General features: G+C 34.4%; 1 protein-coding gene across 1 annotated transcript in view; it reads right to left on the reverse strand.

Moving 5' to 3' along the window:
* The window catches only part of SEMA3A (semaphorin 3A), a 231221-nt gene that overhangs the window by 143980 nt on the left and 59568 nt on the right, over positions 1-27673 (reverse strand). Inside the window, exons 2-4 of the mRNA XM_082846433.1 lie at positions 26775-26932; positions 22311-22373; positions 8135-8254 (exon numbers count right to left, since the gene is read on the reverse strand). Coding sequence (XP_082702559.1) covers positions 8135-8254; positions 22311-22373; positions 26775-26932 — 341 coding nt within the window. The remainder of the gene's footprint in view (positions 1-8134; positions 8255-22310; positions 22374-26774; positions 26933-27673) is intronic.

Genomic DNA, 27673 nt, shown 5'->3' on the forward strand with positions numbered 1-27673 from the left:
TTCACTTCATCAAGTGTTCCCTTATTTACAGTCATCACCTTGTTCAAACTAGGCACACATTATTTTTGGAATATAAAATAAATACATGAGAAAATCTCTGACTTAATACCCTAAATCAGAATTAGTGATTTTTTTTTTTTTTTTTTGCAGTACGCAGGCCTCTCACTGTTGTGGCCTCTCCCGTTGCAGAGCACAGGCTCCGGACACGCAGGCTCAGCGGCCACGGCTCATGGGCCTAGCTGCTCCGCGGCATGTGGGATCTTCCCGGACCAGGGCACGAACCCGTGTCCCCTGCATCGGCAGGCAGACTCTCAACCACTGTGCCACTAGGGAAGCCCAGAATTAGTGATTTTAACCCTTTTCTCGCTCTGTACCAGGCTGGTACTTCCTTTTAAAGGAGCGGGTTCTCCACTCAGACATAAACCAATGAATAGCATGATTGCCTCAGGCCCATTATAAAATACCTATGAAACCCTTAATTTTTCATCAGTACAGTGAGGATGTGAAGAGTGCCTACCTCATCAGATTTTGTGAACACTGAGTAAGGTAATACATTCAAAGCAGCCAGTACAGAGTATAATTATTGCTTAGTAAATACTAGCTGTTTGGAGTATAGTTATTATTACTGATGTTTCATCATGTTGAAGTTACATATTTATGTACACATTAAATCTTTGAGGGCAGACATTTGTGTTTATGTTCCTCACCATTACTGTTAGAACCTTGCTTAGGAAAAATGTTTCTTATATTTTTATTAAAGTCAATTTTACCTCTATTGAATATAAATTGCTTCTGAATACAAATTGCCTCCAAGATCACTTGGGCATTGATTGTAGCAGTTGAACAGAATTGTAGCTACAAAGCTGAAGAGCCCTAGATATAAATGTTAAGCCTCCATTATCTCCTAGTATTCCCCCAAATCTATTTAATAAATAAAACCTTTATTCCAGAACTTCTGGTTTTCTCATTATGTCTTTCCTTTTCACTTCAGTGCTATGCTCATCACCTCATGCTGATTCACAGCACCAGCCTTTGCTCTTTCTATTTCCCCAGCTCGCATCACGTCCAAATTGACTACATGTGGTAAGCCTGGAGCAGCTGAGAGCCATGAGGAACCTAGACCAGAGGCCATTACACTAGAGCAAGGGGAGTGTCCTCAGATGTGAAAAACAGGTGACACTATCTGCTTAAAAGCTACCACAAGTTATCTTCTTAGTGTGCCACCAGTTAACTTACATAGCATATTTTCTAGTAGTAACTAAATTCATAAAATTATTAAGCTAAATATAGGTTCTTCCTGATTAAAATTAAGTACCAACAAAACTAGAAAGCAAATACAATTGAAATTAGCAATAGCAAAGCAATGGGACAATAATATCTTTGTGTATCTTGAAAAGTAAATACCTTCTTACAATATGAACGTGGTTCTAGTGACCAGAAGCTAGTCTTTGAAGCTAGCAGTTCTACCTTCCTTTGTGCTCTGGGGTAATTTACTTTTCTCTTTTTGAACCACAGCAAGATCTTCCTTCACAAAGCCCACTCTGACCCCATTTTGGCCTTTACTTGGCAGGAAGACGGTGTTTGCGTATCAACTCAACCTTTGCTTCCTTCTTATTAGCCCAAGAATGTTAAAGGTATATCCTTGGCACTCACATGCTTATAAGCCTTAAGCAAACAAGAGCACTAAAATCTTAAGATTTTACATGATTATGAGGTAGTTATCCAAATAATTTAGAATGGACTTGTATCATTTCCTCAGGTTATCATCAAAGTGAACAATCATGATTTAAAACAAATCTACAAGATAGCTTGCTGAGGCCTATTTGAAACACACTCCAAGAGGAGGTAAACATATTCTGATCTGTGGAAATTCAGTCTAAATTTATCTTGGTATTTTCCCCAAGTTTCAAATACATTAAACTAATGCCTTCCTTCTCACCTATATATCCAGGCTGTATTTCCACTACCTTAAACTTTGGTTCCAAATGAAGTAATTTAGGCAAGAAGACAAAGAGATAAAGGAAGAAAAACAGACCTAGAGTTCAAGGGCAAAGAAAGGGTCATGAAGAGGAAGAACAAAAGAGAAGAGGAAAACAGCCCAAACAGGTGAGCAGGCAATGGGGTTTAGCACTACTCTTTGTGTTTTTTGAAAAATATAATATTGATAACAAATTAGTTTTTATAAACAGAAACTTCCTTTTAAAATAGATTATATAGGGAATGAGTGCAAAGCAATCAATCAAAAAGGGCACAGTAAGAGAAAGATTTAAGTTGGAGTACACACCTCCAGTGACATATTAGCTCCAAGAAATATAAAGTCTTTGATTCAAACTAGCTACTAGTAGTTATGAAAAAAAGAAAAATATATATTGGTCAATGTGCTGTTTATGATTTAGTCCTTATGTCTGTATTGTGAATGAAGATGTCACTCAGAAATTGAGTACTACGGATAACACAGTCTTTTAATAAGTAATTGAGAATGACATCACTGCACCAATACGGCCTTAAGAAAACATTTTAATTTTGTTCAAATTCTTTTTCTGGCACTAGTTGAACCAGATCTGACAAAACATGAAACTAAATACTCTGCAAGTTAAAAACTGAATGCTAACATTTCTATTTTTTCTGTCATTGTGAAATAGTGATGAAATACTATGAGGGGGGAAAAAAGAAAACGTTTTACAATTGAGCCAAATAAGTGTAGAGGGTAAAAGTGTATTAATCTCATAACTATGGTGTTTTCATACCCTATATTTAGAGCAAACCAGTCAAAATATAAAATGGTGATATGAAATCTTTTAAATTGGGTATAGGAGAAGCTGGTTTGGATTTTTGGTTCTCTCTCTCTTTCACCATTTGTGATTTTTTTTTTTTCCCCTAAACTTGTTTCTAATCATAACTTAGGTCCCTTTACTGCCTCACTTGGCCACTAGTTCTGTTGATTTTGAGTAACAGCCTCACTGATAATATCTAGAGTTTAGAATGTGAATAGCTCACAAGAAATACATTGCTGAGCTGTTAAGGTCAAAGAATTTATGAACTGTGATTCTTTTTCTCAAATACAAACAGCAAAGCATTTTAAAATTTCATCTGCAATATAAACGGTGGTATTGTTTATTCAGCATGGTAACTTGTATGGTCCACCTTCCAACATGATTCAAGTATTGAAAGATTAGGGAAGAAAAACCTGGAAACCATAATGGTCTTGCTCTAACCACGCTTGGCTCAGTTTGAGAGGGCAAATGAGGGACACACTGCCTCTGGTGGAAATGATGAAGCGAGAAGAAATCACCAAGGAATCCTGACTTTTCCCACCTAACCTACTAACATAAGTGGGAAAAGTCAGACTCCAAGACATGATCTAAGAAAGATGGAATGATGTAACCAACCCCAAAACAACGCCTCATTGCTTTACCAAGATATCTGAATTTCTTAGCTTTAGCATTTCCTCTTAGAAATAAACTTGGACTCTATTGGACTCAATGACATAACACACTGAGAGAGATAACTCAATTAGAAAAAGTTAGATTAGATGTATAAATTAGTCGACAGAGCACTAGCTACCACTTAAGTAGTATTTGGACCTGGAGACTGTTACTAAGAGCATGTGATTCAAAGTTTTACATGAAAGCAAACTCTTATTCTTGGTGGAAGAGAAGAACCAGACAAAACATTTTATTTTACATCTTGATATATTAGTTGTCATTGCAGAAATGACCTTAGAGATAGCCATTAAGCTTCATTGCATTTCTTAATGTCCCTTTGGTTCTATCATAAATTGAGATCATGACATTATGAGAGTATTTATAGAGTTAATATTTTCCAGCTCTCATCTGGGTCCATCTTTCTTTAGATTTCCTTCACAGTACAAGGAGGAGGCCCATTTAGAATGTGAGAAAACATCCAGACACTTCTTCGAAAAGCTATCCTCCTCCTAAATTCATACTTTTTTTTTTATTAACAGATGTAAATTTGAAAGGGAAATACCATATACTATAAGCCTTTTGGGAATATTCTGTCTCATAAGGATGACTTACACTTTTCATTTGAATGGCATGGATGCTGAAAGCTTAAACACAAAACTCATCTGTACTCTAGCTCTGAATCATTCCTTCCGTGAACTCTGCATGCATTTTAATAATAAACACACACATGCGTATGCAGCATGTGACCTCACTGGGAGTTATCTGCAATGTCAAGTACTACTGGAGGATAACCAAGAATTGACTGACACATCTTATAGAACTGGAGTTAATTAATAGGTCTACCAATTCCCAATTGTACTACAGGAAACACAAACACAAAATCTGCTTAATACAGCAATAAATGACATACCGTGTGTGGTCATAAGGCATTCACTATACAGCAAGAGTAGTTTTGGAATACAGTATTCAGGAGTTTAAATATTGCTATTAAAATGCTAGAAGAGCAAAACTGGGTCTATTTTCATAATTAGAAGACTTTTTTTTGCAAACAGTTCATGATTATTTAAAAGGAATTGCTATTTCCTCGTATAAGATCTGAAGCTATTAAATGATAAAGGAAGTCTTGCTTTGTTTCAAAAGTGATGTCTTTTGCGGCATCCAGCCATCTGGAGTGGTAAGTCCATAATTTCTAACAATGAATTTCAACAATCTTGGGGACTCAATGTAAGACAAAGAGTTATTTTAAAGGAAGAGCACTGCAAAGAAAAAACTGGATGTTAAAATGTCCATGAATTCATGATAAAAGCAAAAAGTCCTTTTTTGTATGATAAAATTATTTGTAATATATAAAGCCTGGACAGAAGTTTAAAAAGTAAACTATTTCACTATTTTATGTAGAATGGGGCAGGAACAGCAAAGTATACATGCTACTTTTCAACCAGAATATAGGAGAAAGATTTGTCTTGGTTCTTTCTGAAAATCCATCCTTGTAAATAAAAGTTACTAAATTCAAACTTCATGAGACCTTATGAACTCTTATCCAACAATCCTGGCCTCAGTCCTGATTATTATTTTATTTCTTATTCTTCCAATCTTTCCATTACCAGCATTATTTTCCTAACGGCATGAAACACATATTGTCTCTTTTTTCTCAACTTCAAAAACAGCATAACTGTTTAAATCCGAGTGTAGTATTTTTAGTACCAATATAGATCAATTTAAAGCAGATTCTCAAGGCAGCTTAAGCATTGAAAATTAAATTTTATGTTGTCTAGACAAGCCATCGTGATAATATCTTTTCCAGAATTTCCTAGATTGACCGTCTAGACTGCTCCAAATTCCCCCAGGTAATTGCATAATCATTTTCCCTCTGACCCCCTAAACAGTCTGGAACAGTATCTCCCCATGTATAGTTGCCATGCAAATCAAGATCACTGAGCTTCTGAAGGAGGACTTCTCTCAAAGGTTCTGAGTTTTAGGATTTCAGGAAAATACTTGTAAGTCAATATCCCACCTTAAGGAGACGGGAAGCTTTATTTATTTATTTCTGTGGAGGAAACGACCTCCTCCATTTTCATGGGTAAATGGCCTGGCTCCAGAAGCTGTACCTCTGCATCTCCCCACCCATCCATAAAGCAGCAATAAAGTAGTTGATGAGATGAGAAGGAAGGAACTTTGCTAAAGAGCAACTTCAAAAAGAAAAAACACAAAACAAAACTACATTTTGGGGAAAATGGTAAAAATACAGGAATAATATATGATATTTTAATTTAAACGACCACCAAGAACATCTAAGCTTCAAATTTAAAAATGGAGGAAATTAAGCTAAGTACAGAATGACCTGGCAACAATGAGAGCCCAGTGCAGTAACATACAACCTCTGATGAATGAGGTACATTTAACAGCAAGGTGATAATTATTACCATAAACCCTGAAACCGCTTTCAGCCTGAGATACACATTTCTATTTTAAAAATGATAATCCACATTTTTTTTCAGTATCTACTACCTATTAGACAACATTAAACTCTTACAACAACTGTATGAGGTAGAGACCATTCTCATTACCACTTTCTAGAGTAGAAACAAAGACACAAAGAAAGTTAGTAGCTTGCTCCTTATCAAGCATCCAGTACTGAATTGAGGTTGGACCAAAGCCCTGACTTGTGAGGCCAGGTGACCTGCCTTTAACAATGATGGGTTTAGAACTCCCTGAGTTTCTACAGCAAAAAATGTCAGTGGGTCACGCCCCGCTGGGAGGGTTGGAAAGCAGTTGGAGGTAATAAGTCAAGTTCTCATTTAAAACATATGGACACTGAGAATCGCAGAGGTTTGTTTTGTTTTTACATATTATGAGACAGAGTCTCAGAGAGGTTAAGTAATTTTTCCAGTGCTCCACAGCTAGTAAGTTGCCGAACATGATCAGAAGTCAGATCTGTCCCTAAAGCCTATATCTTTTCTACCAACCTGTGCTTGGAGCTCAGCTGTCCGGACCCCACTGTCTTATACAGCATGATGCCTGGCAGATGTAAAAAGTGCAATACGACATGGGGAAGGTTCTCCAGAGCTGTCTCCAGTAAACAGAGAAGTGAGACCCAATTTTAGGGTGCCTGACTATAGGAAATAGCTGAGAAGGAAAGAAAAAGGGAGAGATTTACCCAGAAGTTACTGAAAAGTTAAGTATGCAAAGTCTCCAGGACCGTGTGCAGGAAATTATTCCTAATTTCATCAATATGAAACAAGTAATTTAAGTGGAACTGCCCTTCCTTAAAGTTAATTTTTACTTAAAACTCTTGAGTATGTCAGCAAGAACAGTATGCATACTTGTAAAGGAAGGAAGAAGGATGCAGTGGGAGAAGAGGCTGATGAGGGCAACTGTCTACGCTGGTGAGACCCTGGTAAAGGGTTTTTTTTTTTTTTTTTTTGGTTTTTGCGGTACGTGGGCCTCTCACTGTTGTGGCCCCTCCCGCTGCGAAGCACAGGCTCCGGACGCGCAGGCTCAGCGGCCACGGCTCACGGGCACAGCCGCTCCGTGGCATGTGGGATCCTCCCGGACCGGGGCACGAACCCGCGTCTGCTGCATCGGCAGGCGTACTCTCAACCACTGCGCCACCAGGGAAGCCCCGTAAAGGGTTTTTATCTTCCCAGGATCATCAGGAAAGTCATAATAATTGTGTTCAGTCTAGAAACCACATAGCCTCGAAGGTGTCTTCTTATACAAAGAAGGCACAACACAAACTGTTTTGATTTCTAAGTCTTTGGATTGAAAGAACATATTTGTAACACTTTTGTACCCATTAAGAAAATATAAAGAAAGGCTCTAGAGTTTAAGTTATAAAGAAGTGGCTAACATGTAAATTATATTTTATCTTTAGGATTCCAGAAATATTCTGGGAACAAATTCTTTATCTGTTGAGTATTTCTGAATTCCAGTCTGAAAGAAAATTCTGTCACAAATGATTTTCTCACCACATGAACACTTTTGTTCTTCTTAGGATTTTGTGCCAAAAATAATAAAAGGGCTTATAATTTAAGGCTATTGATAAATCCAATTCATGGAACTGCTTTCCTACTAGTAACTTTTCCTTTAAATACATCCCTAATTGCAAGTTGTACTTAAATTTCCCTAACTTTAATTTCCTCACTAAATTTTCTCACTAAAACGTCTTGTAGGTGTAAGAGACATTTTTTTTTCCTTTTTTATACTGACAAAATAATAGCCCAAAATATAAAAACAAAGCCTAGCTAAGCAAGAACATAAATGTGAGTAATTTAGGTCAAACATGAGATCAGATCACTGTGCACATGTATGGCATCCTTTCTTAATCTCTGGGCAGAAGAAAACAACTGCGGTGGCAGACACTTCTGGCTAAGGATGGAAATGGAGGGGAAAAGCTGGCAATATACAAATGAAGGAGAAAACAGTACACATTCAGCCTGCTGACATCTGCTGCACATGCAAAATGGATTGGACTCTGTAATCCAGAGCGAAAGCAAATGCTTCCTTCCTTCCTCCTGTTCCACAGTTATTGTTGAGTGATGGTCTCATTCTTTTTGCATTCACAGATTAAAATTAATAACAGCATCTGAATTCGAAGTAGGTCCCAATGAATAGCAACTAGAAGCTAAATGAACTGAAGAAATTAGTAATGAAGCATTTGAATAGGAAGGGGTCATGGACAAACACCGTTTTTTAAAAGCCAGCTTTACCTCAGGATGATGTCCAATTTCAACGTAGGTGCAAATTGGATGAAAAGCCCCCGTTCCACAGGCGTACAAGTGAGTCTGATTATAAGCCTTAAGCACCTTGATGAAATTAGCACATTCTTTCTGTAAAACAAAAGGAAAACCAGTGAGCTCTAGTGGTGAGCATGGCTGAAGTATCCTCTAGGGTGCTAGGCATGTCTAACAGATTTCTTTTGTGTCCTTTCACATCATTTTTAGGGCTTATTATTCTATTGTTTGCTCACATTATTACATGAAATACAGAAGGTGTCTGCTTGCATTATTATATGAAATACAGAAGTTCTTATTTTGGGGGGCAAAATATAATATTCTCTTTAATGTTTTTATTAAAACTATAATTTATACAAAAGTGGAATAAAGTTATAGATAACCGATTATCATATGTGACTTTTCTAGAAATGAGGGAAACAGCAAATTATATGGTTAATTAATGAATTATTTAAATCACAACAATGGTTAAAATTTCAGAAGTCAGCTCTGAGTTTAATTTTGGAAAATCAAAAATAAAAGGTAATACAACCTTCTATTAAATATGAATTTGAAACATCATTAGTAACTCATAATGATGGGTGACTGACTTTGAACTTCAGTAGTGCTTCTTACTAGTGAGCTTTATAGACCCTAAGAAGACAAAATCACCTTCTCTTGAAAAAGTCGTTTAACCCCCAAAGACAATTTGGGTATAAGATGAGATAGAGAAGGTGTTAAGAGTCTGGAATGTCTACAGGCTGAAGGGTCTTTATTAGAGTGGCTATAATTAGTAAATATTTTCATGCAGTTCACGTACATCCTAAACCCATACGTGGATCCCCTGCCCAATGAGTCACGGATCCCCCAGGTAAAAAACAGCTACTTGTAAGAGAGAATTATAGTCATATCTTATTATTATTTATAGAAGTTTAGACATTCTTGCCATTTTATTACCCAAATAAAATGTCACCTAAGAGATAAATGGACAGAGCTCTTTATATTTTTTCTATATACTCTATTATATGTATAGATCCTGTGAAAGAAAATGTAGTTCTACAAACAAATAGGAATCTTAGCCTTTTGTTCCTGTTAAGGAAAGATTTAGGGGGAAAAAATCAGAGTCAAAATATAAACTAGATAATTTTATTGCCAAAGAAATCCAGAGCAGAAAAGACATGATTTTTGCCAACTATTTTTAAACAGGTGAGTCCATATAAATACTGTAAAAATAAAACAATGAAAAGAGAAATTCAAACTATCAGAATATTTTCAAATAAAATGTTATGGTCTATTAACCATACAGAAAATCTTAAAAATTAAATACATATAAGTAGAAAATATGAGTTTGTCATGGAATATAAATACCCATTTTTTAATATCCAATTGAGTATTCATATGGTAAATAATAATTACATTGAAAATTATTGTTACTGATCATAGACTTTCTTATACACATAGTTTTGTGTTTTTGCCTATTAAACATTTATAAATAAGAGCCAAATATGTAACCAAAAATGCAGATAAAGATCAAAAGCAGACTGTAGTGCAAGTAATGCTGGCAAACATAACAGTGGATTGGGTTTGTCCTTGCGCCTCTAAGTGTGTAACACTCCCAAAGTCACTCTGTACAACATATGACTCTTCAGGTGAAAGCTCAGAATACATTTAGACTTATGTAGTCCATTGGTGTTTGTAACTGAGGTGTTACAATTATTTAAGTACATTTCCACATGACACTTGTATTCTGTGATTGTAGCTGACGATTTTGATATTAACTTTATTGCCTCCATAAAATAAAGAGCAGACCAAATCTGAGAAGAATAATTATTTAAATTCAAATATTTGCTTTCCATCATCACTGATTTTTCTAGGATGACATCTGAGGATGACCTATAAACATATCATCCCAAAGGTGAATCAGATCTTTTTAAGGAAAAATATGAAACTTGCCAGTTATGACTCCTCATGCTTCCTTATCATATGCTGAGTAGTTTAGGGGAGTAACTAAAATACACATCTAATTTCTCCCACTGTTTTGCTACTTAGATCCTGAATCCTTCTTTTGTCTAGCAAGGCATTATAACATAGAAAATTAAGCACTGAAATCAACTGATTTTGCAACTTTCTATGAAGAAAAATTTCCTAGCTTAAAGAGTACATGCATCTTATCCATGTACCACTTTGAACACGGTACATCTTAGACATAACCTTAGATAAGCTCAGATATAACCTAACTTCCAAGACTTTTAGTCACAAACTCCCCATTCTGTAGCAGTTTCTCCTCCTTCCCCAAGAGGATAAGGCATGGATCCTTGGGCAGAGGAAAGAGGCTGTGGATAGGGAAACACCTGATAAACTCATTCACAAATAAGACATTTATGAGTCTTACCCAAAGGACTTAACCTTGTACTCTTAAGAAAATGCAGTCCTTTGCAAATTAGTCATTTTCAGGAAAATGTTCTATGACACCTCTTTCTTTGAAACATGTAGGTGGTCACATACTCTGCTTTTACATAAAGACAGCTATCCATGACAGTGGACTCAATATTATAGCATTCAAGGTTATAAACAACCAGTTCCAGCACCATATGTTGAAATTAAGAAACTGGATGTGCACACACATATTGGTAAGCAAACGAATATTCTAATAAAGAGCAGTGGCACACCCAGATGGATGTATTGTTCATTTAAGAAAAGAACAGGGTTTTAGTTTGCCCACAGTCATACCTATAAAGATATGCAAGGAATTTAAAATACAAACCCAGTTTCTCTAATCTCATTACTAACACCTCAGGGCATCCTAGAAATTTGAGAATAGACCCTAGTTCTCTGCAATAAAGGAAAAAAAAAGGAAGGGAATATTTCATGAGTGCAGATACTTGTGCATACAAATGAAGGCTATGTCACTTCTGCAACTGTTATGAATTCTAAGATTATAGAATCTCATAGATTGGGTAACTGATTAGCAATAATTATTGACTGAAAAATTCTCAGGATTCTTGAGAACTAGGGAACTGAGCCACACTGAATATCCTAATTTTATTTTGTTCTCTATTAACTGTCAAAGAAGCACCACTCTGATATGACAACTATTCCTCTACAGAGCTGCTGGAAAAAATCACAGGACTATAGTTGTGAAACCTGGCAAAGGGTTCTTCTGAGAATGTTGATAAAGATTCTATCTGCCCTACAAAGCAGCTAGACCCAGCCTACTGGCCTGAGGCCTGGAATGATTTTCCCAGTGAACTTTCCCAGGTGGCAGCAGGTTGTACTGTCTCTGTGCCTGGGGGCTAGCTCAACATTATTTTGAAGTGAAGGTTGATGCAAATAGAATGGGGAGAAATTTCTGGGGTTTAGAGAGTATGTTAAGACACCTGAACTGAAACAAAGAAATTGAATGAAATACTTTCAAAATTGGTTTAAAATAGCTGCAAGGAAACTCATCAATAACAACTTAGGAAGAAACAGTGAATTAAAAGAACTGCACAGAGAAGAACCCAAAACTTGAAAGAGACATTGTGAGTAATGACTGTTCTTTAAATAGAAAACCTACATAAAAGAGTATCAATCCCTGTCATTCATTTGCCTTCATTCTCCAGCTTGTTGCTGCCAAGGTTTTTGAGTGTTCCAAAACGGGATATTCATTTTATTTGGAAGCAGCCTGGACATTCCTCTAAAAAAAAAAGGAAGCATGGCAGAAAAAGGAAACACACTTCACACATTTCTGCTCTAGGGAGACAGCAGAAGAGTGTTTCTGACCTTTTCTTGAACCGTGACGATTCTTAAAACTCAGAATGTAATGTACTTTTTGGCATTCAACTACTGCACTGCTTTGCTCAGCACTAGTGGATTTACAACGTAATAAAGAGAATGTAATCAGTTCAAAATGAATTCATTTTTCAAACCTGGATCCTTTTTAGAATTTAAGTTGATACACACACAAGTTTAGCCATGAGTTGGCTTCCCGAGAGTCAGGCAACCATACTGAGCTCTTATTTTACTGAAATGTACTCCAGAACAACAGCATTATAAATTGTTAACTTAGCCTAGTAGTAAAAGTAAAGGCAGTTATAAACCAGCAAACCCAAGGCCACACATGAAGCCCAATGATTCATCATCCTTAGTGACAAACCATTTACACGTATTTTTTAAGAGTTTCTAGTGCCTTCAGGTCAAATGTAGAGAGGAATTACACACAGAGATATTAGCCTGGAAAAATAACTTAGAAAGAAAATGTCTACCGCCAGAAAAGGATATAGAAGCCAAATGCACAGTGATTCAAAAACAAACATCACAAATATGCAGCACTGATTAGAGTGTGTTACAAAGACTTTTCCCGGACAGTTACAAAAATAAAGTCCATCCATCTGTCAAAACAACTGCTCCATGCATGAAAATTAAAACAGAATAGAGGTGTTTTTAACTAACTTCTGATAATTACACTTTCTATAAAAGAATGTAATTTACCTCCAATTCCAATTACCTCCTTGCATGTTCTTAAATTATGGATGGAGCAGTGAAATTTTACTCTAAATAAAAGAAGAGAAAAGAGGAGAGAAGGCCGTGAAGATGAACAATCTATATTTAAATATATTCAGTTCATGATTAAATCAAACAACTTGTTCTAGTTCAAATATAAATCAGCTCAACATTAATGGATATAGTACAACATTGCCTCAGGTCAGTGAACACTCATTTAAAAAGGAAAAAAGTCTCTATCCCATCAGCAATTTATGTTGAAATATTTTAATGTATAATGTAGCAGCTGGGAAAGCAAAGGAAGCCTTTTCCTATCATGGTGGGTGGATACATTTCTGCATGAAAATCCATTAATAAGCTTAATTCCTGAAGTTAATCTGTTGACTTTCTTTTTCTCTGGTCAATTTATTTGGCAAGCTGGCTGAATATGAGAATCTTCGTGCCAAAGCAGTAATCCGTGAGATTGTTCCCGTCAATCACTTCATCCCTCTCTGTATTTAAGCTGTTCCATGCTTACCTAGCAATAATGTTTTGTCTTTTTTTCTTTTAACACTGTGCTATTACAGCTGTGATCAGATCATCCATAATCATGTCTTCCTAATACCTCAGCATTCACTAAAGGATGTTAGAAATCTCTTCTTCAAAGAGGCATGTCTAATAGAACTAAGACTTAACTGTGTCCTATTTATAGTCTTAGCCATCTAATGTTGAATTTGTGACTTGGAACTTTTTAATATCCACCTGATGAAATAGTGAGTAGCCTGTTCTGTCCATCTGGGGAGACATTTTCCCCTTCCTTTTTAAGAAGAATGATAGCATAATCAAACCAATGGACCTTTCCACTTCAATGTTTTGTTTTGTTTTGATTTCAGAGAATTTTTTTTAAACATACTGATTCAACTAGAACAACTAAGATGGCATTACTCCATGGCTAGTTATTTAAGTATCTGAGTCTATTCATATTAACTGAACAGTAACATCTTCAAATCCATGACAATTAGAAAAGAAATTCTAACTTGGTTTCAATGATGTGATAGACTAAACGAAGACTCCTGCCCAAGGATACCAAAACATTTTACCTAAATGCTCATTTCAATTAAGCATCCCATTTGACTCGTTTTTCACCTCTGGATTGACTATCTGTTTTGAAGTTCTAGAAATACTGATTAAGATTCTATAAACATTTTTCTTTCAAATTACTTGAAACCTTCAAATTTGGTCAAAATTATATGCCTAAGCACTACAGACCATGGTATTAGCAAAAGTTAGTCAATGTGATTCTCTTCTACTATTTAAAGGAGCTTTGAGCAATTTCACTTTGAAATGCCATATGGACCAGAGAAGCTGATAATGTCTACTTTTGGCTTATATTTTATTTTATATTGTGCTATCGATCTAATTATTACATTTGTACCACTCACCGGAGTTATTTGATTGTGGGTGGTCCATACAATATGCACCTTTCTTCATCTCATATTCAAATGAATGCAAAAAATTGTAAAATACTATGCGAAACCAACCTGAATATTTTTTCCTGCCAAACCAGAACTATTATGTAGTCAAAAACCTTACTCTGATTTCAATAATGACATTCTGTGGTTTCCAATATTATGCAAGGTTGTTGAATACTTAGTGCTCATGCCTTAAGGCAACTAAGTCAATGGTTTACACCAAGTAGGTAGATTTACAATCTAAAGAGATTTATTGTGGACAGAATTAGCTGGCATATTAATTCTAACATATATGCATTTATCATGAATGAATTTAATACTCAAATAAGGGAGATGAATTGCATCTTTAATCACATATGAGATGTAGCTTTAAGGAAGGTGAAAAAAAATGAAATTCAGATTTTAGAGGAATGCTATTTTTTTTTTTTTTTTCTTTGCGGTACGCAGGCCTCTCACCGTTGTGGCCTCTCCCATCGCGAAGCACAGGCTCCGGACGTGCAGGCTCAGCGGCCATGGCTCAGTGGCCATGGCTCACGGGCCCAGCTGCTCCGTGGCATGTGGGATCTTCCCAGACCGGGGCACGAACCCGTGTCCCCTGCCTTGGCAGGCGGAGTCTCAACCACTGCTCCACCAGGGAAGCCCTAGAGGAATGCTTTCTTAAAATTCATATATACCTCTTTTCTACCCTCTGCCTTGTCTAATATCAAAAGTAAAAAAATTTTGGTTGAAATCCTTAATGTCCAAAGTACTAAATGCTATTATATAATTAATAATATAAAATATTCTACATATATTCTAATAAATGGAGGCTCTTTAACCATTTACAATAATCCATTTAGACATATACTCCATATTTATAATATATGTGGATTATACACACATTTATATTATATATATTATGTATATACATATATTAATTTTAAAAATAATTTCTGAATACAGTTAAAAGTTTAAACTTTAGAATTAAAAAATTTGTTTATATTTATTAATATTTAATGAAAATGTTACTTATTCTTAGGTATGTATTTACATTTGAAAAGGTATTCTTGAGGAATTTAAGAAAAACATAGAATAAAAGTAATAAAATCAAAATGAAAAAATAGAAATAACATGAAGGTAGTTACCTATACTAATCTGATGCTTTAAAAGTCAGTCAGACAGGGGTTAGAATTATTAAAGCATCATTTTCCATTTGCTACGTGACTACAAGAAAGTTATTTAGGACTTCTGAGCCTCAGTTTCTTCAACTAAAATTGGTATTAATGACATATCTGTGTAAAGTACATAGTATGATGCCTAGCACTTATTAACGGAAGAGTAACATCTTATTCTTTAAATAATCAATCATCCATTTGTTGGTTAGAATATTTTCATGTCCGCTTAACTCTCACACCATTCCACACACCGTGCCATGACTTGGGCAAGAAGTCTATTATGAATTGTTCATTTCTTCTTAAGTACAGTTAAAAGAGGTTAAACCCATAATTGGTGGTAATGAGAGGTGGATTTAATAAAATTGGTTTTGAATATTAATCTGTGCTCACTCCTGTTACAAAGGCGAGTTATATTTTGTTCATTAGAATTTTCATAAAATTCCAGTCCTCCAACAGTAAGGACTATCAATTATAAACTTATAATCACTCTTTTTATCGAAGTAGTAGATGGTATGAATCATTGTCACAGTCAAACAGCAAATACAGCAATTGTTTCTCAATAGCTGTGGCAGAATTGTGGTGTGTCACTTAGGTAAGCTGGAACTACATCCTTTGAAAGGAAATGTGTATCTTATAACCAAAAAGGAGTTACATAAATTAGTTAATAAAAGAAATGATTTAGAATAATACCTAGTATACATAGTAAGCTTCAATAGATGTTAGCTATCATTATTACTAGTATTGTTTGAATACTGAATTTAAACTGTTATCAGTTTGCCTGTTATTTACCTCCAAGCAGAAATAAACATACACACATGAATGCACATGAAAATTGGAATGCTCATTTCTGTGACATTTAATAAGAAGTCTTTCACTTGCTCTCATCAGGAATCAGTTATCTATATACCTGAAGTATCATCAAATTTCATCATGGAATCATACTTAAAAATGAATAAAGTGACCACAGTCTTTCATTTGTGAGGTCATCTAGGGTGCCCACAAAAACTTATAATCAATATTATCAGGAACAGTAAAGGGTCTATGATTCTGCTCTACTTGTAAGATAACCAGCTACCCTGACACAGTTTTGCAGATGCTGGCAGAAGATATACAGCTCCTGAATCAGAGATAAATGACTTTATTATTTACAGAAATATCAGTAGTCAAAGTATCAGCATTTCTCATGCCAGTTACCCAAGCTCCAATTCCCACTGGGCAGTGAGAAGAGGGCCAAGTGACACCTGCACATGCAGTGAGGTGCATTACAGCAGAGGAACTCTGGGTTGAGGGAACCTGAACATTTTATACTAGGCATAAGCATCCTGGCCATTACATTTTAAGGAAGATGTTATGTTCATTGTACCTGCAGGTGAGCATAACTTGCCCTTTGCTCTGAGGGAGACACTGTCTCTACTTCTCAAGGTTATTTTAAAAGTATCCTTTTGCTTAAGAGTTCCTCTGTTCATCAGATGTGCAGAAGTGTGAGAGATCTATGAAAAATTATCTCAGAACAATTAAACATCAGGGTTTTGAGATTTAATGAAACCTTATGATTTTTATAGAGGTAGAGGTAATTCTAATTATCCATTTAGAGTTTTAACATGCCTTGAAGTCCCTAAAATAAAATTTAAAAAATTAAGTTGATATCAACTTTGACCTTTGAAAAAGTAAATGAAATTCAAGGACTAACATGCATTTTAGACTGTACTGCAACTTCCGATGAATGTGTAGCTTCAAATTCTCAGTTGCATTCACTTGGCAAAAATTAGTGTTGTTGAGGTCCTGCAATTTGAGTCATGATAAATTTGACAGACATGTAATAATATATCATATGTTAAAAATGAATAACAACTAAGGACAAAAATCTCTTAAGAACTGCAAAAATGTCCTAAAATTCAGGTGCATGATATTGCACTTTGAAATGTATCCAACAAGAGCAATTTTATGAGAATCTGTTTTTTTTGTTCATCTCAGATGGTTGAAATTTTGATTTCCAACAATGTTCAGAATATTTCTAATAGTCATACGGTTGCCATTTGGTTTTACTGAAACTTAGTACAAAGAGAGATGGTTTAGTAGGATAAACAAAGAAGATTCAGAGAGCTATTGATTCGAAACAGATTCCTTTACCAGCTTAGCATGTATTCAGTTTTCATTTGCAAAACAGGGTCAAGGAAGTTAATCCCTCAATAGAAATGTTATTGTGAATACAAAGTGGATTTTAAGCACCAGAAAAATATCAAAAATAAAAGTAAATGCAGCTAATAGCAGTCAGAATAGAGATATCTGGATTGCATTTATGTCCTTATTGAGGGTATCTGTACAATAATATATATCATGTATTTTTTTTTAAATTACAACTCTCAAGTAACAACAGTGGAAAAGTTCATGAGCATTTCACTCCTCTAATATAAAAATATCATAACAATGTAAATGTTTAGAACTTACAACACCAAGAAAAGAAGGCAATGGTAGTATATATATGCTGCATATTCACTTCTGGAAAAAAATAAGTTTAGATTAATCTTATTGTCAGAAATGCCATTATCAGCAGCCTAAGGCACGTTTGTATTCTCTCTCTCTTTTTCTCTCCATCTACATATATATGAAGAAAGAGAGAGACTATACACGTCTTAGGCTGTAGATTCCCTCTTACCACAAAGTCCTTTCATTGTGGACTAGTTGCTCAAATCCCAGCAGCTGATTTAATATATATGTATGATGCAAAACTGAGCTGTGAGAAATGATGGTTTGTATCTTCCCAGCTGCCTGGGAGAATGGGGAATACTTTCTGTATAATGCTACACTTAGTGACACAGGAACTATGTAGGTTCAATCAAGTGGTATGTCCTGACTTGCTGGGTGGCTGTACCATGTTGACCATCTTAACCGGACTTAAAAATGACCTACTCTCAAGATACATAAAAATAACCAGTGTCTTTGTCCTGTTTTTCCTATTGTATTCTTGCATCTGAATCTAATATCAAGAAGACAGCACTTCCTCCAGGATGGTTTGTTTAAAGGAGATTTACTTGCAGAGGACATTTAGAGAAAACACTAAAACCAGTAGGAAAAGGGTAAACTTGGATTCTAGAAACCACGGAGAGCACTCAAGAAGGTTGTTAGTTTACTTTTCTATAAATTTTCAGGTCACTTCCTATTTTGGTTACAATTCTATGTTGAAGTCCTGATGGCTGCAAAAACCACTCAAGGCCTCATTCATGTGGTTTTGAGCATCACAAGAGGTCTTTGAAAGGAATTACTGTCCATCAGTCACAGCTATTATTTACTCAAGATACAGTGCAGAATTTCCTTCAAACTGTCCATGTATCACTTAACAAATATGGTATTGAATGAAAATTAAAAAAAAAAAAAACCTCTTTACCCTTAATCTTTCTTTTTAAGTGGTTATTTAAGAAATTTTTGGTAAAAGTACTAATTCTATTTTTTATGTTTATCAAGGAAGAAATGTTACAATCCCAATAAATCAACTATTTGCTATTTTCTAAAATCATATATTAAGAAAGAAAAAAAATGCATCTGTATGTTAAAGTCCAAACATAACCAATAAATGTCATGTATCCTATTTAAATTAGTTATGTAAGTTGAGATACATAAGTGAGGTCTCCTGAAAAGTAAAATAAATTTTAATAAAATTTGTGCATTCCACATGCACAAAATGTATTTTGCATAACAGTCAATGAAAAGCAATATTAAAGGAATGAGATGGGTTACCAGAAAAATAGTACGAAATATATTTTATTATTTAAATATACTTTAGTGTTTGGTGTTTAGTGTTAAGAGCTAAAGGAAAAATATTTTTTTCTTTGAACTAAAATATATGGAACTTGTTGTGTTTTCCCTTCATTAAATAAGTGTTAACAAAGAAGAATAAAAATTCACAATGACTGAATTCATTTAATGTGGAATGTAGAGGAATAACAAAAGCATGAGCATTTTATCAGGTTACATTAATTAGCTGGCTTAAGATCTGTATGACTAATATTGACATACTGTTAAACTTTGAAAAATTTACATCTTTCAGTGCACACCTAATTATCTATCTCTAACATAATATATAAGACATAATTTATAAGTTGTCAGAATCCGTATTAAAAGGTGTTATGAAATAATCAGGTGCCATTTAATACCCTGTATCAGACTTAGCAAACACCGTATGTTTTAGCTCCTTTTAATTTAGTTCTATCAAACTCGTAAGCATTTTCAGTAAACCTGAAAAATAAAGTTGCTTTTCTTAGAGAGGAAACCTCTGAGGTCATGATTAAGGTTATTCATAGGGCACTGTGGGGATCTTGACTTTATTGCAGCTGCTGAAATAACTGTGTCTGGGCTATCACCAGAATCCCTCAGTGTTCAGTATTGACAGTGGAGCAGGAGTGGGAGAGGAGGGAAGGGAAGGGAAGGGGAGGGGAGGGGAGTGGAGGAGAGGGGAGGGGAGGGGAGTGGAGGGGGAGGGGAGGGCGAGAGGAGAGGGGAGGGGGGAGGGGAGGGAGGGGAGGGGAGGGAGGGAGGGGGAGGGGATGGGAGGGGAGGGAAGGGGAGAGGAAGAGGGAGAGGAGCAGGGGAGGCAAGGCGAGAGGCATGGAAGATAAGGGAAATGTACTGAGGTGAATTTTGGAAACCATAAACACAAAAGAATATCTGCTATCTTAGCAACTGAAATATGCTCTGTACTTGGCTCAGTGCTTTTTATAAAATCCAGATAAGTTGTCAGATAAGTATGGTTATTATCTTCAGTGTTCACATGGAATTGAATTCAGAACAGTTCCACACTACAGTGGTCATGTTCATTAGAGAGGACCAAACAAATTTCATTAATGATGTTTTCACTTAGAAATTGTCTAAGCAACTCTGTTACAGATACTAATAGTTAATTTTGTATCATGCATTACAGTCTATGTAATAATTTCATTTGTGATTGAGTCTTACAAGAATGTCACGAGCTGGTTATCATTACATCCACACGCTTAAAAAGATCAGAATAGGTAAGGTATTTATTTGAATTTCTATTGCTTATTATCTGTGTGTTAATAGCTAAGTTCAAATCCATACATGCCACACAACACCAAAAACTTCAGCAGAGGCACAAAAATTTTGATCTTGACTTCTAGCATAGTACTCAAAATGTTCCAAAATTTTTTTTTGTTCCAAAATTTTTGAATGAAACAATTCTGAATGAATATGCTGAATCATTATATTTCTTAAGAAAACAGTGGTAATGATACCCACTTGACAAGATTATTGTTAAAACTACATATATAAAATACTATCTAAATTATCAAAGTACTTGGCACAGGATAGAATTCTCAGTAATTCTAAGTTTCCATGTCTTCACCTGTTATACTTTAACAGAAAGAGAAAAAATAAATCTGTTTTTAAAAGTCACAGCTGTATACAGGTAAAACCTCCATTCTCTCCATCCTTAGTTATTATCACACTGAAGTCTTTCAACATAATTTGTTAATGGTAAATATAGCATTTTGATGTTAATAAATTTGTGTGTATTCAGTCATATTTTTTGCCTACATTTATGCAATATTACCTACTTCTAAATAATTATCACAAAATCTACTGAACTTCTTTCTCACAACTGCAAATATGTAATGTCCCATTTAATGGATAAGATACTAAAACCCCCCAAAAGTTAAGGTACTTGCTCATTTAAAATTAACGAGTCAGTGGGGAATCAACATAAAATTCTTGATTCTTTGGACTCCTACTTCATGTTTCTTTCTATTTACTCCTTTTCAATCATCCCAACCTATGTATTAACTTGGGGTAGTATAAAATTTGATAGAACAGAATTTTTTGTCCACTTTCACATAATCAGAAAAATGTTTACTGTACTATGGTTTAATGTGACGTGTAATCACTATATTTAAATTGAAATTTTTAAGGATGAATTTCCCATGTTTGCTGATATGTATTAATCATGGATGGGAGATACCTGTGCTTTGTGCTCCTTTATCTGCCTTCACCTGTAGCCAACTCTGCTACCAGATTGAGACATTCTTTTCCATGAACACTGATTTCACTTCTAAACCCTTCTAAACATATACATAATCTTAGGCAGCTGCTACCAATCAATCAGATTGTCCCTTGAAAATATCTATATGTCTATATACATACATACAAGTTGATTTATATCTTTATGCACATAGAATAAATTTCTTCTAAATGCTAATATAGAGACAAAACTTTTAAACTTATTTCCTTGTGTTTTGGATCCAAAAATATCTGATAAGACATAAAATAATACAAATATTTAAAATCCTGAATTCATGTTAATTTATTGATTTAAATGATTATAACTGCCTTTCATGATCTGTGCAGATCCTTGGCTATACTTCAAACCAGTGGCCCACTTAATTTAACTGACAAAGTTTACCTCAGGAAAAATGGCCTCTACCTACTAACAGTGGTACAACCATTGTAGGGACTGCTTACCATTCACTCATCTTTTGTCCGTAGTACCCAGGACAATGTTTGTTGCATTGTCATTTCTCAATCCATATTTATTTAAGGAATGAGTGCATGAAATGTGTGAAAGAAGGAGGGAAGGGAAGAGAGAAGTTCTAAGGGAGGAAGGAGAAAAAAGAAGAAATGTAAGAAGGAAAGAAGGGGAAAGGAAAAGAAAGAAAAGGAATAGAATGAAATGGAAAGAAGGAGGGGAATTTAATCATGATGATTCAGAAGAAGAAAAATTTCAATTCATTCAAAAGGAATTCAAGAGGAATTAACATGAAAACAAATCTGCACAAATAAGTTGACTTATTGAGTATAAGTATATATGCTAAAACTGTTAATTACCTTTTGTGTATATAAATCATCAAAAGGAACCCATTTTTGCTTTATTCAGGTGTACTGTCATTTTCTACCCACTCACTTTACATAAGATTTTCAATGCTTTACATAAAAATGTCAATATTCAAAATCAAATATCATTAATTTGTTTCTAAGTCCAGAAGCAAAGAATGGTGTTTAATATAACACTGGACAAAAATGATGATAGAGTAATAAATTCCTTATGCAATTACTAAAATAACTTAGTAGATTGATACTTACCAGGATATCTTTTCCAGCCCACTTGCATTCATCCCTTCTGGTGTAAGACACTGGCCACACAATCTAAGGGCAGAGAAGAAACATTATTTTCTGCCAATTAAGTTTTCTAAGAGATCCAACCCTATAGTCTGTTAGAACAAGTGGAGCAACTGAGATAAAGAAAGTTCCATAAAGCATTATGTGGCAGGAACCTCTTAGTTTAAGACTTTGCAGTAGCATCAGTCAATTGGCATGAACTTAACATCTTTCACTCTCTGTCTACCCATTAGGCTTTGCTGTATAAATGAAAGTTGAGCAACACAGAAATTTATGCAGTCAGTAGACGTAAGCAGTGTGCAATGCAAAGAATTGTAAGGCAGGTTGGGAAAGGGAGATCATCCTGAGACCACGTGAGAATCTAGTGAAGAGAGATAGAAATAAGCATAGAATGTGGCTTGCAGTCTTCTAAATGAATTGGTCTTTATCATAAAATAGTGATTTTGAAATGTTAACATCAGGTGCTCTGGATCCATTTCTGTCATTCAAATCTCAGCATGACATGCTATAATGAGCAACTGATAGGGTTAGAAAAACCCATTTTAGAAAGGAATTTTTTTTTTTTTTTTTGGACAGGGAAAATAGGTAAGAGTAGTACTACATAATTTCAGGAGATAAAGGAGGAAATGAAGAAGCAAATAGATAGCTCTAAAAAAAAAAATCGCCTTCCCCACTGTGGGCAAAACTCAGACTAACTGTGTAATAACTGTATTTCCATCCCTGATATTTGGTCTTCATCTTTCCAGAGGTTCCTGTATTGTTTGAATACAGTGACAGTGGTAGATAAATCAGGTGACAGTGGTAGATAAATCAAGGCATGACTCATGGCTTAGAGGACTGTAGATGCATTTCCCTCAATAATATTAATTCAAATACCCTCATCTAAATTTTAATATAAAATTTTCCAGTCCCCTGAGCAATTCCCATGACTCCTATCTGTACTGGGGTAGAGCAATTTTAATTTTTTTTTATTCATCTTTCTTTTCTGGTAACATTAGTTAATTTCAGGGAAAAAAAAAAGTCATATGTAAAAGAAAAATCCAGAGATGATGGCAGTTCATCATCCACGTCTGCTAGAAAGCTTTTAGTCTCAAAATGACTGATTATCATTCATCTGGGAACCTCTAGATAATTCAGTATAAATGGTCATAAACTTGGGCAAAGGCTGTGATAGTCAATCTAGGGAATTAAAAAGCAAAATATAACACATTTATAAACAAGAATTTAGGACATATTGAAATAACCTATGATGACATGGCAAATGCATTTCAGGTCCATATCACAATAAAAAGCCCTAAAAAGTTTTGGACATGGATTTATTTTTACCATTTGAAGCTCTTAATTTATGTATTTTTTTCCTTTTCATGTACTTTTCTTTTCATGTGTGTCTGTGTATGTAAAGTAAAACATACACAGGAGGAGGATCAAATATAAATTTTCTCTGGGACACAAAAATAATATATAGAAGAGCTAAGATTTATTGACTGTATATTCAGCTTTCCAGCTAGATTGTGCAAGAATCACAGATTATTAAAACAGATAACTTTTTAAATTGAAAAGGGCAGGTTGTTTTCTCGTAGTCTCCTAGCTCTTGATTATCAGCATTGACACAACATGGGTCTCATTTTGTGATTTCTCTCTTATGACAAATATTAATAAAAAGTAATTTTGCTAACATTCATGCTAAATTCTCTCATATTTAGAGGGGTGTGTACTCCCAACTTGTTACAGATCAAGGTAAAAAAATATTAGCTTAAAGATCTGGCATGAGTAAAATAAATTCTGGTGTAGAAAGTGCTCTTTTGGAAAGCAATTTAATGAGAATAACTGTAAGTCAACGGAACAAATATATAACTTGTCCTTCCAATAGCATCTATTTCCATGAAGAATAATTCCTATCTTTTGGTTAGATTTGTTAACCTGTTGATATCTTTTCTTCTTGCTCAAAAACTTCTCAGTTAATAGTGACTAAATTTCTTACCCTCATATTCAGAGTGCTTCATGATCTATTTTAGACTTTCCCTTCTTTAGGCTTCTATACATCTACCCATGGTAGCTCTTCTTACTCATTAGCGAATAAGCATTTATGCCTTAAGGAGATTGAGACCTTTACCAAGGCCAAGAATCTTTTCATGGTCCTTCCAAGCCTGAGACTGTTTTTTTCTCTAACAGGGATTGGCCTAGTATTTACCTTTATGCTCATACATCTTTAGTATTATCTTGTAAGTTCCTCAAGAATTACTGATGACATACCCTAGTGCCCCCTATACAGTTTATCACAGTAGTAGATGCTTAGGAAAAAGTTGTTGAATAATATTACATATAGGTTAAAAAGAGCATTAATAGACAATATAGACAAACAGATATAATCCTTAAGTAAACTATATTTACCCTTATAAAGAGTGTGATATAATTAAAATTAAATAATGTATTGAAACGAATGCTTTAAAATTAGAAATATGTCTTCTATTATTAGAATAATGATCTGAATCAAGAGCCTATAAGAAGAACACTATAACACTAGGCAAGTCACTTAACTTTTATTTAACTCATTATTTCAGTATATGTTTATTACAAGTGATGCATCCTGGGCACACAAATGTCTCTAGGATTTTCCTTACCTATAAAATAGTAGGTTGTTTATATGACAATTTAGTTCTTTTCAATTTTAGAGCCAATTGAATATATAAACCAAATTAAGAATATTTATTCAGAAAAAATGTTGAATACATTAAACATATATTTTGAGGTGAGATGTGCTCAAATATTTTCTATTTATAGATATATAGATATATACAATAGATACATAGATATAATAAGTATATACATATATTCATATATATGGATTTCATAAAATGATGAAATTTCTATAAACACTGAAAATTTGAACTGATATAACCTCTTGTTATTAAAATATGTAGTCTTCCTAATCATCTTAGATTTTTCATTCATTTTATAAAGGACGGTTATCTTTCACTAAAACAACAAAAACTTGCTTATTTTTTGACCTTTACAAAAGATGCTAAGATAAATATTTTTATCATTTCAGAAAAAAACAATGGATAATCAGTTTTCTTAGATAGTAGATAACCTTAGGGATATTGTTAATCTGAGGAAGCTTCAAAATCTAATATATTGAAAAATCAAAAAAGAAATATCCAAAGTGATTTTTAAATGTTATATCTTAATTCCAAAATATATCATTAAGGGCACTGCCATTTTATTTGACTATATGTTATGAATCAAATCTCTTAATATATAGTCAGAATTGTAATGTTTGGGTAACAGAAGAAACGTAAAAGTCTTAGGTTTAGCAGTATACTCTATTAGAGATATGAATCAGCCCTGAAATTAAATCTTCACTTTATCCCAAAACAACATTCTCCAACCAGAAAAAAGCTTTTTACAATTCTGTAAAGTTGAGGCACACGACTTTAAAACCAAGTGTTAAGAAGCAGCAAAACTAATATATATATATATATATATATATATACACACACACATACATACACTAAAGTGTATGCACCCTAAAAAGCATGTTATATTACCACTCTTGGGAAAGCTGTTGCATGAAGATCTTTGATCCTCAGAGAACTGACAGGAAATACCGACTGAAAAAAAACTGTTTGACTTAGAATGCAGCATATAGACTCAGTAGCACAATTTCCACTAATCTGTCAATCCATATTTTTTTTCCAAACTGTATAGCTTATTAATTAAATAATCCCGAAACAAAATAAAGTATATTAACAATACTGATAGAAGGCTAGTTTCTAAATGTCCATACTTGCAAAAACCTGACACTGAAAACTGATCTTTGTGATCAGGGTTTGGCCAACTTTTTTGTTTAAAAGGCCAGATAGTACATATTTTAGGCTTTGTGATTCAGATGATTTCTATCACAACTACTCAGCTCTGTCATTGTAGAATGAAAGCAGATATAGACAATATGTAAATGAATGAGAGTGCCTGTGTTCTAATAAACTTTCCAAACGCAGGCAACGTTCAGATGAGGCATGTGTATGATGAGTGATGAACTCTGCATGTGCTGGCAATATAGAGAGATATGTAAATTATATATAAATATATATACCTAGTACATGAAATCAATTATGATATATTTCTATAATGCTTTAGGTATTTAATTTTATGCAGGAAAAATGATAGAACTGTGGAAGAATAAGCTAAAGTTAGTATTTCTTAGAATGATCACTGAAAATAGTACAGTTTCCTCCCTGATAATTTTGACAGTTTACTACATCCACTGATTTGTGATAGATCAGTGCATTATTTTTATTTGTGTCTGAAAAGATAAAATATTAATTTAAACAATTTTTTTCAGTTGTCACACTGTTAAATAGCTAGAAAAGTCTATATAACTTGAATTGTTTCAAAAGAATTATAGTACATATATTAGAATAAAGATACCTTTTGAAAATCCTTGATATTAACCAGGTTGAATGAAAACATGTGATCCTTTGCTCCAACATACAGCCTACTCCGTTCCTCATCCAAAAGGAAGGTATGATAACTGGAGCTGTTGGCCAAGCCATTGAAAGTGATCACATTGTTGGATTCCAACATTTCTGCAAGGTAACAAAGCAAGACATTGGGTGTTAATGTGAGGTCCTATATGAACACAGACTATTGGTACATGGTAATGAGGCTGCTGCCTGCTGTAGTTACCAATCAGTGGTTATTCTTTGTGGTAGTAAAAAATATACAGGACTTCTTTACATTTCATTGAAGTGGGAGTTATACTCCCATTAGTTTGCTGATTTCATATTCAAGACCACACACTCCTACACAAGAAAGGAGAGAAATACCTTGTCCAAACAATTGGGCTGGTGCAATCTCTGCATGTAGTAATAGATCAGAATGGTCACTTTGTATACAAAATGTCTTTAACTTTACTAAGACTTGTTTAAGGGGTTTCATTTGCTCCAAGTCATTGCTAGAAGGATAAACATAGGGACCAACAGAGCAGAGGTAGTGTGGGGAAAACACTGTTCAACCTCCTAGGTTGTTTGAGGCCTCTTTTTATTTACGTCTTTTTGACCATTAAATCATGAACTTCACCATCTAAATCCTTTGTAATATTTTGTAACTGACATATATAATAGATCAACTGAGTTAGGCTTTTATGAAAACACTGAATTAAATAAATTTTACTACATGACCCCAATTTTTCAGTTTGTTATTGATTTCCAATTTGCTTTTGTTGTGAACAGGCAAATACTGAACTTTTTTAGACCTACACCTTAAGTGACAAAAACATCTTCAGATAGATATAACAGTAAGTCCACCTTTTCACTCGAGAGGTAAGT

This window comes from Leucopleurus acutus (genome assembly GCF_964270905.1).
Source record: "Leucopleurus acutus genome assembly, chromosome: 9".
In the NCBI taxonomy this organism is placed as follows: domain Eukaryota; kingdom Metazoa; phylum Chordata; class Mammalia; order Artiodactyla; family Delphinidae; genus Leucopleurus; species Leucopleurus acutus.